Source organism: Bos grunniens, chromosome 16, assembly GCF_055505025.1.
Source record: "Bos grunniens cultivar Pamir isolate PY7600 chromosome 16, Bosgru_T2T1.0, whole genome shotgun sequence".
Lineage (NCBI taxonomy): Eukaryota > Metazoa > Chordata > Mammalia > Artiodactyla > Bovidae > Bos > Bos grunniens.
Window position 1 is genome coordinate 9338851 of NC_141180.1, and position 12956 is coordinate 9351806.

At 35.9% G+C, this 12956-nt stretch overlaps 1 protein-coding gene across 6 annotated transcripts in view; it reads right to left on the reverse strand.

The window, feature by feature from the left end:
• The window catches only part of LPGAT1 (lysophosphatidylglycerol acyltransferase 1), an 83720-nt gene that overhangs the window by 36796 nt on the left and 33968 nt on the right, over window positions 1–12956 (reverse strand). For all 6 annotated transcript variants that reach the window (XM_086343301.1, XM_086343300.1, XM_086343302.1 and 3 more), the window contains 2 exons: window positions 6931–7049; window positions 1456–1551 (listed from right to left, as the gene is read on the reverse strand). In XM_086343301.1, the coding sequence (XP_086199427.1) occupies window positions 1456–1551; window positions 6931–7049 (215 nt within the window). The remainder of the gene's footprint in view (window positions 1–1455; window positions 1552–6930; window positions 7050–12956) is intronic.

Consider the following 12956-nt stretch of genomic DNA (forward strand, 5'->3'; position numbering starts at 1 on the left):
AGGGAAAATATTTTTGCTCTTTATAAGTGAATTTGTAAGTCTCTCCAATAATCTGAAATATAGTCTTAAGTATGTAAAACAACACTGTAATAAAAAAGGAAATGTTTTGGAGTACATTATTTTCTACTTCCAATTCCTCAAAGTTCACTGATAATTCAGTCTAATTTAGCCTCTTGTTGAGGCCTAAGGATCATCATGATAACAAGGTCAACTGTTACAACACTATAAATTCAATAATTTCCTCAGACTTCTGAGCGGTTCATGCAGCTTCTCCTCTGGACTCCACCCAGACTGCTTCAATTGTCAGTTCCGCTGTCTTTCCCTCCAGTGATACTAAGATGTTAGATTAGTTTCTTCATTAACTTGTTCTGATTACTTATAAGTTGATCTGCTTATTTTGTTTCAGTCTTATTGTGGCCAATCCCCATTCCCAGTTCTTCCTGAGGTTCCAAGCCTGCTCTTTTTTCCCATCTCTCTGCTCAGAAAAACCAAGGGCCTTCCCAGAAGGAACAAAGCAATTATACAGAATGGGAAAAAAAAAAATGTTTTGTACATATAACTGTCTGGAGCAAAGTTTATGTGTTTTGGGATATGTATTTTCATACAGCTCAGAAGTTTTTCTACATTATTTCAGCTTATTTCTGAATTTACAGTTCTCAGAAGAGGTTTAATTAGATTCACCAGCAATTCATTAAATAAATTAACATGTACAAGGTACTGCACCATCCAAGGTGAAGTTGCTAAATATATAAACAGTAGATTAGTGTGGCATTACCATACATAAAAACTCTTGATATCATATTTCAGTTATCCATTTTTGAGAAAACAAAGCATGCGACTCTAAGTAGCATATCAGGGAAACACTATTTTGATAAGTGAGTTTCTTTTTCCAACTAAACTATTCCTAATGCTTGGGATCCATTCCCAGTCCATCTTCTTCCATCAAACTCATACTCATTCTTTAAATTTATGCCATGTATTATCTTCTCCTCTAAGGTTTTTCTGGATTTACAGAAATCTGATGTACTCAGTTTTCATATTATGAATTCACAAAATATTTTCTCTTATTTATTTAATTACTTAATATTCTCCCTACTGGTAATCTTACTTTACAATCTCACAATTGCTAATTTAGGTATCTTCTGTATCATGTAACAGTGACTCGTAAATAAAATTAACAGTGATCTCAGAAGAGCTGAGAATGTGGCAGGTGCTTGAAAACTGTTTAGAAAGAGAGGAGGAGGGTAGAGATGAAAATATTTGTATTTTTAATACTTATGCATACTCAAATTCAGACTGAAATAATACAAACTCTGTTTTAGGGAACAGATTCCCAGCTCCCTGAGATAACTAGAAGAGGCTCTATCTATTACAATTAGTTTTGTGATGTCTCTTTTTACACTAAAGAATCAGACTGATCAACTCTCACTATGGAAAAAAATGCTCATTGGTTACCTGTCTTATAAAGAAGTCTCCATGAACTAGAGAAACAATTCCAAAGTTTGTGTATTTAAAAATATGATCCATCAACCACATCATCTGAGCAACAACCTAAAATATTTAAAAACAAAAAATAATTAAATATTGGATAGAAAAAATACTGAGTATAGACTAGCCAGTATCTAAATTTTAAGCATAATCATCCAACCATACTTTTCATTAACCTAAATATTTAAAATCTAATGCTATTTCTACAAATAAAGTGCTACATGAAAAATTACAGGTCTTGATTCCAAGTCTTGGATTCTTAAATCACAGGTATATACATCACTAGTAACAGATAAAACTGAATTAACTTAAATTTGAACTTAATGATTTCCAATTTGTTCTATATAAACATGACTGGTAATTCTTACATAACTTATAAAGTTATTCTGAAACAATACAATATGCCTAAATTATCAAATGAGGGCTATGAGTTTAATCAATAAGCACTAAGGCTTTGTAAGGGCTTCCCTAATAGCTCAGATGGTAAAGAATCTGCCCGCAAGGGGAGACGCTGGTTTGACCCCGGGGTTAGGAAGGTCCCCTGGAGGAGGAAATGGAAACCCACTCCACTAGCCTTGCCTGGAGAACCCCACGGACAGAGAGGCCCGGTGGACTACAGTCCATGGGGTTGCAAAGTCAGACACAACTGAACGATTAACATTTTTATTAAGGCTTTATAAAAGCCTTAATATCTTCGTTAACATCTTTTTTAAAGCTTTATAAAATGTGACTTTACCTTAATGGTTAAAATACTAAAAGTCGAAAAACATAAAGATATAAATACAAAAATATAAAAATGTTCAACAAAAGAACATTAAACCATTCATTTACTCAAAAAATACACTGTAAATTTTTAAAAATTAATTCAGGAGAGTGATTTACACATTCTACTATTAAGTGTATTTGTTAGTTTATACAAAGCCATACTCTTTACCAGCATAAAAATACAGTTTCTTAAACCCAAAATATTATCCATTGTTGATAAGAGTTAATACTCTATCAGGAGCAGAAGACTTTATTCCAAGCAAAATTTCAAAATTAAAAGTAAATGTAAACAGGATCTAGTTAATGAATGGCTTAATTGTTCTCCCCTGCTGAGATAATAGCATCCCTTGTTATAAGCCTTAAATAAATAAAGTGAAAACTACAGCCTCAATCAAGAATGCAACAGAGCTCTACTTCGGTTCCTACAGGAATAAGAAACATAAATTCCATCTCTAAGCACAAAACTGTATGCACATATAAGGAAAAAATGAAGCATTGACACCCATGTGCTGCTTTTACAAAAACATTATAAAACCCCACAAATAATATAATACTGGAGCTTCTGCCTTAATTTTTCAGCATTACTAAATAATTCAGTTGCATGATTCCTATTCCACCAGTTTTACTATATAAAACAACTTAAAAAAAATAGATACATGCCCAGTGAAAGACTAATTTTCAAATCAATTAATACAGATTAAAATAATTTGTTTTGCTTTGTAATGATAAGTACTTTCTGTAAATAAATTGAGATCTGAACTAAATGGAATTTGCTGAAAAGTTTCCCAAGAAACAAAACAAAAAGCAGGTGGATTCAACCTGTAAAATCTTTGAGCTTTATACACGGTATTAAGTGTGGCTGCAAATTACTGATCTCTGGGTTTAATATACCAACACTAAAGTAGCTTTTATGTTTAATCTTACATTTATAGTGGATTTATTTCCTCAGTTAGAAAGTAACCTAAAACAAATTCAATAAGACAGTCAAGCTATCTTCTAAGATTTGTATGGATAATTCTGTCCTGACTTATTTTAGCAGAAATATTACAAGTCAATAAATATATATTACATGTCCAACAGAGTTCTATTAGTAGAAATGAAAATTCTTAGTTTTATCATCAACTGCCGTGAAAGGGCAAGACCCCTCACTTTAGAGACATTTCTTAAAAAGGTACTAGAATGTTTAGAAAATATAACTAATCCTTTGACTCACATTCCTGAAAAAAGGAAGTCAGTAAACACAACCCGCCTGAGTCAACTCCGGCGACATTTCACAGGTTGTCTGTCAGAGCACTGCTAGGTATTTCCAGGGGACAAAATCCAGTTCAGTTCAGTCGCTCAGTCGTGTCCAACTCTTTGCGACCCCATGGACTGCAGCATGCCAGGCCTCCCTGTCCACCAACTCCCAGAGTTTACTCAAATTCATGTCCATTGAGTCGGTGATGCCATCCAACCATCTCATCCTCTGTTGTCCCCTTCTCCTCCTGCCCTCAATCTTCCCCGGCATCAGAGTCTTTTCAAATGAGTCAGCTATTCATATCAGGTGGCCAAAGTATTGGGAGTTTCAGCTTCAACATCAGTCCTTCCAATGAACACTCAGGACTGATTTCCTTTAGAATGGACTGGTTGGACCTCCTTGCAGTCCAAGGGACTCTCAAGAGTCTTCTCCAATACCACAGTTCAAAAGCATCAATTCTTCAGTGCTCAGCTTTCTTTATAGTCTAACTCTCACATCCATACATGATCACTGGAAAAACCATAGTCTTGACCAGATGGACCTTTGTTGGCAAAGTAACGTCTCTGTTTTTTAATATGCTGTCTAGGTTGGTCATAACTTTTCTCCCAAGGAGTAAGCGTCTTTTTATTTCATGCTGCAGTCACCATCTGCAGTGAATTTGGAGCCCCCAAAAATAAAGTCTGACACTGTTTCCACATCTATTCTCCATGAAGTGATAGGACCAGATGCCATGATCTTAGTTTTCTGAATGTTGAGCTTTAAGCCAACTTTTTCACTCTTCTCTTTCACTTTCATCAAGAGGCTTTTTAGTTCCTCTTCACTTTCTGCCATAACGGTGGTGTCATCTGCATATCTGAGGTTATTGATATTTCTCCCAGCAATCTTGATTCCAACTTGTGCTTTATCTTTTACATTAATTATCCTTTACCATAAGCATGGATTTTCTACATATTCAAACATCTGGAGAGGCTTACATAAATGGCTCCATTCTTTATATCATTCTGAAATGTTAGTAAAGTCAATGATTCTCCATTTAGAAATCTGCAAGGACAATTTTGGCGGTCACAATAGCTAGGGAGTTCTACTAGCATGCAGCAGGTTGCAGCCAGGTAAGGAAAACAACTCCAGCAGGACAGATGAGAACAACAGTGCTGTCCTACCAAAATGCAAGCAGTGCCCTTGCTCCACAAAGGAATAATGACGAGCACCACAGGAATTCCTGAATTCAAAAAGCTATGTTACACTTATATCACCATTAAACTAATATTTTTAAGTGTTACTTGCTCAGTCATGTCTGACTCTTTGCAACCCAATGGGTTCCTCTGTCTATGGGATTCTCCAGGCAAGAATACTGCAGTGAGTTGCCATTTCCTTCTCCAGGAGATCTTCCCGACCCAGGTATCGAACACAGGTCTCCTGCATCGCAGGCAGATTCTTTACCATCTGAGCCACCAGGGAAGCCCTAGTGGGCCAGTTTTAAACTGACATTAGTTTTCTTTCTTTGAAAGTGCCCATGGAGTATGCAATTAATCAAGTAAACATTTCTATTTATGAGTATAAATTAATATTGCTCCACATTTACTAGGCAGGAGGTAGAGATCATAATGTTCTACCTTTTATTTCTCAACTACTCCTTTATGAAACAAGATAAAAATTCTTTGAAATTTCACATTATTTAGTAATATCAGATGGTAACAAATACTTAGTATAACTAATCTGAAAATGGGAATAACTCTGGACAGAAAAATGAGCAGAAGACCAACTAACTGAAATCTTTTTACAAAAGCAAACAAATAAATCAAAATTTCTTTTGTCTGCAATATTGATGAATCTCAGATTACCTATATTCTGACTAATGCAGTCATCATTTCTGCCAAACTGAAGTTAAGAGTAACAAAGTTAGGATATTTATACTTATCATTTTAAGCACTTTTTGAGACTCAAAAACCAATGGAAGACATCATAGGCCCTCAGAAAAATCACTACAAGTATCTTATCAGTAAGAATAAAAATGTTCTCCTTGATATAAAGCCAAATAGGTTTTTTTTTGCGGGGGGGGGGGGCCCACACTTCACAGCATGTGGGATCTTAGTTTGCCAATCAGGGATCGAACCTATGCCCCTTGCAGTGGAAGCAGAGTCTTAACCACTGGACCACCAGAGAAGTCCAAAAATAAACTAGTTTTTACAAAATTTTAACATCAATAATTTAGAGGACAGGTGACATATTATTATAAATGCAAATATATATATACAGTGATATTATTTAACAATTCTGAATATAAGAAATTATTGAATTTATTCTACATTCTAGCAAAATAATGCCTTTGCTTCTCAGATAAACAACAAAAACAGATTTCATAATAAGCAAACCTTTTCCATTTACTCTCACCTCATTTTCTGACCCTTGACCTGCTGAATCAAACTGTGAGGACCTAAACACACCAGGTGTATTCTTGCCTTGGGTTTTAGCCATGATTATTTCATTACAGAAGAGGCCCTTGCTTCACTACTCTGCTTAAGTTCTACTCAATCCTTTCAGGTCAAGTTTATGTCTTCTCCTCTCCACAAATTTTTCTATATCCACCAAGTACATGGTGAGCTCACCTTCCACCAAATGCTTCTCACTTTGTAATTAAGTATTGTTTGCTATTCCCTCTCTTCACCTATCACTAGCTTATCAGTTCCTTTAAAAGGACATCTTATAGGATGATGTTCTTCTATATTTATAGTTAGTGACCATGAACATGAAACATTGATAAAATACCTATTGGTTTCTTCATTATTAGGCCAAATATTAACTCCATTAATTCTATATACTTTCTATTTATTTACTTTTCTATGAACATAACCTCTTTACCTTCTCCTAAGGTGTTAATTCTTTTAATGTTAAGGATTGACTTTAACATCCTCCCATTTTATAGATATATTTTAGTTATCAATATAAGCAATGTGAAATCAACAGTTCAAACACAGCCCTAGAACACGGAATAAAATAGACGTAGTATCTTTCCTTTCAATTTGCTTTCTAAGTGAAATTCAAAACAATATCTACTTTACTTTCTTCTGGCTAAAAATCCCCAAGATCACCTAATTCCCCATCCAATTTTATTCTTCTGTCTTAAGCAAACTGTTTTTTGTGGTTGTATTTCTCAAACTGGAAATCCACCACTCACCTCAAGATAGCCCCAAGTTGAACCATATTAACTTTGCTTTCATTTCAGTTCTTTAAAAAAAAAAAAAAAGCTTCATGGAGGTATAATCCACATTTTCCCAGTTGGTTTTCTTTAAGTCTATAAATGCCTCTTAGAGTGATTTAGAATTATATACACAGTATATTTTTTCTTCAAGATTTTACATTCCCAGCTGTAGTAAGACACTCAGCTGACCCTTCGTCAACCCCTCTCCCCACAGTCTGTCTCTGCCTTCAGGATGGCTTACCAGTCCCTTGTCCTGGAGGCACATCATCAGAGTGCAAACGTCTCCTGTTGCCTGATGGTTCACCAACATGACTGCTTCATCTTCTGAAATTGTTTTAATATCTTCCCCCCACTCCATCACTGTAAAGACAAAAAGTTTCAAAGCTGTCATTTTAAAAATTTATCTATTTCCAGAAATCTTATGTTAGAAACACTGCTGCTGCTGCGTCACTTCAGTCATGTCTGACTGTGTGTGACCCCATAGACGGCAGCCCACCAGACTCCGCCGTCCCTGGGATTCTCCAGGCAAGAACACTGGAGTGGGTGCACATTAAAACTTCTGAAAGTTTATTTCCTAAGTATATTTCCTATAAAAATGAGGATATTCATATTTTAGAGACACCCAAAATATCCATGGTAAAACAGCCATACCTTTGATTTAGAAATTCTATTTAAGAGTTTATCCTACAGAAACATTTGTCCAAATGGGCAAAAATATGCATAAAGGATAGTTCACCAACAGGGGAATGGGTAATTTTCATACAATGAAAGAGTATAAATCCATTAAAAGAATGGAAGATATCTCTATACACTAACCTCAAAGGTCTTCTTATCAAGTAAACAAAACAAATCACAAAACAGTATATATAATATGATTCCATTTTTGCAAAGAAGGAATAAAATTTACATGTAATTTAACACATTGAAAAAGTCTGGGGAAATGAATTCAAAACTGTAAGTACTGATCTTCATTGGGAGGCAGTCCCCAAATATCCTTAAATTCTACTTTAGAATAAAATATGCAAATATTATAAACTGTGTAAGCATTTTCATTTTATAAGAAAACTAATTAAAGATGTTACATTTATTTAAAATCTCCAGATGAAAAATCATTGCACCAAAACCTATATGTACACTCTAAGGAAAACAATGATATCTCCAAGTAGGTATGCCTCATTTTATAGCACACTTACTACACACACACAAGAGAAAATTAAACATCAGTTTCAAACATCAGGATTCTATGGAGAAGCTCCTTGGTTCTTGAAATGTCTGACCTAAATTACCGGAGGCTGAATATACACTAGTATTCACTCAACTCTGTCATCGCTATAAGGAAAGAAGCGGGGCTCCCTGTGCGCAATAGTTCTGGAGGAAACAGGGATGGGGGCCTGGAGCTCACTTGCTTTACCTCTGCCAGCCCCCGTCCTCCGCAGCCACACTTCACTGTCACCCCAGTACAGTGGAGCTCCTCTTAAGACATCATTTGAGAAAAGAGTTCTGCTATTTTTTTCTATTAAAATCTAAGCAAAGCATCTATGCCTTCATTTTAAAAATCTGTATTAAGGGAATTTCAGCCAGGATGAACATATCTTCAGTTGTGGTTGTTATGTTGCTCAGTTGTTAAGTCTTGTCCAACTCTTAGCGACCTCATGAACTGCAGCACACCAGGCTCTCCTGTCCTTCACTATCTCCTAGGGTTTGCTCATATTCATGTCCAGTGATGCTATCTAACCACCTCAACCTCTGCCACCCTCTTCTTCTTTTGCCTTCAATCAGCTGTGGTATCTACTTGCATAATCATTCTCTCAGAAATTATTACTAAAACACAAGTAGCTTACACTGAGTACTGAAACCTTTTACTTTAAGCTTTTTAAATGAATGCAGAATGGAAACCACATTACAGATGTCCAGTAATCCTTAAGGAATAGAGGTAGAACACTGGGGACAGTCCAGTGGCAACAACTTTCCTTCAGAGTGGCCTTTCCTTCCTCAAGCTGCCCGTGAAGTTTAGCTGACAAGCTAACTTTACTTAAACTTATCTGAACAGCTGATATATCATACATTGTATGTGTAGGGGGCGGGAGTATAAATTGGTACAAGAGTTTTGGAAGTCAATCTGGCAATCTATATGAGAACTAAGAAATGTAAAAATCTTTTTAGCCAGGCATTCCACTTCTAGGAATTCATCTTACAAATATACTTATGTGTAAAGTGACACATATGCAAAGCTCTTTATTGCAGCATCATTTCAAAGAGCAAAGATGAAAGCAACTAAAAAGACAGAGTAGCTCAAATTCATAGAAGTTTCTAAAATGGTGGTTGATGGGGAAAATTGGGGAGCTTGCTAGTTAAATAAATTATAATATATCCATGCAATAGAATATTATGCAATCATAGCATCTATACACTACTATGAAATGATACTGGCTGAAGCTCCAATACTCTGGGCACCTGATGCAAAGAACTAACTCATTAGAAAAGACCCTGATGCTGGGAAAGATTGAAGGCAGGAGGAGACGGGGAACAGAGGATGAGATGTTTGGATGGCATCACCAACTTGATGGATATGAGCTTGAGTAAACTCCAGGAGTTGGTGATGGACAGGGAGGCCTGGTGTGCTGCAGTCCATGGGGTCGCAGAGTCAGACATGACTGAACAACTGAACTGAACTGATGAAATGACTGTAAGTAATAAAGGCCAAGTGCAGAACACTGTGTGAAGGATGCCACCAGCTGGGTTTTCAAAAAAGACAGAATATATTTACTAAGTGAGAACTTCCCATGTTACGCCTCTGTCAACAACCCTTCAATGGACACACACATGCACACCCTACCCTTTTATTAACTCATTCTTCACTCAATAAAGCAGCATCAGGCACTGTGGATATAAAATGAATAAAAGCAAAAGTATTATTCTAACAGCAGTTAAAACACAAGAAAACTCTAACTCAATTCTACAAATATTGGGCTGTTAAGAGGTAATGTGGAAAGCCTTCTGGCTCCACATTGATGTTTTATAGCCAAATATTCCTTTTAAGCAATTTCTGCTACATGAATGGAAAATACTAGATACTTCGGCCTGTGACACAGGAAAGCCTACGTGTAAATATAACTGCAAATAAAAATAAGCTTTCTACATAAAATGCATCTTACCATTTGTTAGATATAAAATAGATAAATCCAGTGTGTTGGTTTCAAATCTCAAAATATAAATTGAATTTAGAACTCTTTGTTTTGGCTTAAATAGTGTCCCTTCAAATTTACATCAATCCAAAATCTATGAATGTGACTTTATTTGGAAACAGGGGCTTTGTAGATGTAATCAAGTTAAGATGAGGTTAGAGTTGATTAGGGTGGGCTCTAAACCTATATCCAATATGACTGGTGTCCTTATAAAATGAGGGAAATTTGGACAGAGATACACAAGGAGAATGTCATGTGACGACGGAGACAGAAACTGGAGTGATGCGTCCATAAGCCAAGGACTGCAGACAACCATCAAAAGTGAGCAAGAGGCAAGGAAGGATCCTTCCCACTGGAGCTGTCAGACAGGACATCCCTGCCAACACTTTAGTTTCAGACTTCTAACCCTGAACTATGAGATAATAAATTCCTGTTGTTTTGTCCCCCAGTTTGTGGCACTTGGTTATGGAAGCCCTCTAAAACTAATATATCCCACCCTCCTCAACTTTCCTCATTTTGCTTTTCCATTCTATTCCCTTCAAATAATAGTTTTTTTCTAACCAACTATAAGAAAAGAACAACAACACTGTACTTTAAACACCCAGAAGATTATATAGAAACCTAATATTATATATTATAAATGGTCCTCAATGTTTGTTCCTACAAATAGGTTAAGGGTATAATCATTAAGAGTTAACCCAATATATATTTTCTTTCTCTGCCACAACTTAGCTAAAATTACTTTTAAAACTAAATGTCAATTTATTATACTAAGACTTACATGAATACTAAATCAAACAAGGGAAGGTAGCTGGATCAATTTTTTAAAAATTATCCTGATGTAGCAATAAAGTCATGCTATATTTTATAATAAGCTGAATTTTATTCAACAATAAATTTCACTTCTAGTATCTATGGGATTCTTCTTTTACCAGTACGTTTACCATATCATTATGTACTTCAAGTTAGACAAAATCAAGATTAAAAAATGCTTGCAGAGAAACATCATTTATTTTATGTATGAAATAGCTGTGTTCCTCAAATCATAGCCTGCTATCCAAACCAGTTAAGTATAATAATGGAGGAGTATCTTAACCAAGGAACAGAATTATTCTCATGTTAAAGAACAGAAACTATGGATGACAGCCAGTTCTTACATTGTACTTGATTAGAATAACAAAAATATTTTAACATACTGTTCTGTGAAATGAATTCTCAAAAAAGAACTGGGTCAGGTCCACTATTTCCAAAGGGAATGAAAGACAACTGGGTAAAAACTGGAAGAAAAGTTTCCTAGTTATAACTGATTTTTTAAAAATTCTTATTAAAAACCAAAGCCAAAGATTATCACCTGCTACACACACACATGCTGCTGCTGCTGCTAAGTCGCTTCAGTCGTGTCCATCTCTGTGCGACCCCATAGACGGCCTCCTACCAGGCTCCTCCGTCCCTGGGATTTCCCAGGCAAGAGTACTGGAGTGGGGTACCATTGCCTTCTCCAACACACACACATACACATATATTAATAAATCTCACCAAAAGTCATAGACTAGAATTGATCAGGATAGTGCACATCTCAAAAAGAAAATAAAAACAACAATTAAACCATCACAAATTCCTTAAAAACATTGCTGCTAAAGCTGTTATACTGATCCACAAAACAGAATCAATGTGGAGAAGAAAGGTTGCTTTTTACATGCAATCATAATAACACAATCATAGCCATAGCTTGCTTTTCAAAAATAAAAAAAAAATATCGGAAAGCTGATGGAACAAACTATTTTATGATTCTGTGCCTAAGTATTTTCACTTAAGAAATATAATGATATCATTATGCTATTCAAACTTATTGTGAAATGAATGAGATATAATTGATAGAATCACAGACATCCTGGGTAATTAGATTACACGACAGTTGACGTTCCCTTTGAAATCACTATTAACTGAGTCATACAACTACTATGTCACTCATGTAAGGTCAGGTATTCTAATATGAATAGAAAAGATTAGAGAGGAAAAAAAAAAAAAAAAAACATGAAAGAATCTCGTGAAACTCCGGAACTGCAGCTTTCAGTAGCCCAGATTGCCGGCAGACTGGACTGGACTCATCCAAAGTCTGGGGTTAGCAGAGGAAGATGAAAAAGGAGAGAGGACATTACGGGTGTATATGAGAAAGCAGCTTACGGTACTGAATAATAGCGAGGAGACAGGAGGGGAGGAAGCAAGTAAGGGAGTGATTCACTAAAAGAAAACCGAGGGAGGGCTATTATTATGGAGATACTCGGTGCCTCCCGCTCTGTTCACCTTTACCCATCCTATTCAAACCTCCACAAATGGGGTCCAGACATTCTGAGAAAGCCCCCAGGAGAATCCAATGTATGCCTATAAGTAAGAATCACTAGAATTTATGCACCAATGTTTTTAAGAATACTGAACATACTGGGAAGCTCTGGTCAGCACCCCTTTTGGGGACTTTAAGAGGTTAAACTTGAGGTGGCAAGGCTCAAGGTATAGCTTTTGGAAGGACTGCTTAACTAAAAGAATAATAGTAGCATATATTATTAAATAGATATACAATTAAATACTAATAATATTAATATCATTTATAGAACGTTTACCATGTGTCAGGCATTAATAATTAGTAATAGAAAATAATTCACATTATTTTCTTATGTAACCTTCACAAAAATCCCAAAGGTATAGACACTATTATCCACAATTTATAATTGAAGAAAATGAGATACAAAAGGTTAAGCAATATATTTAAAGTTACACAGTTAGGAAGTACAGGAACTGGGATTCAAAACCACTGTATCATGTTGTCACTGCAGGTGTCTTACGGCGTCGAGGAACCTTGAGGAGAGGAACAAACGGGTATGCTGTCCACACAGCCCCTGACGTTGCCCATGATCATACCAGGAAATGGGGCAGGCGTGCCAAGTTAGTGGTTAGGTCCACTAACCTTCCTTATCCTCAACAACAAATAAGGGTGGTGGACAACAACAGTAAGGAGTGGAACAGAAGCCAAGAATCAAGTGCTTTTTTCATGACAGTTGAACAATAACCCAGACTAAAGAGGCAA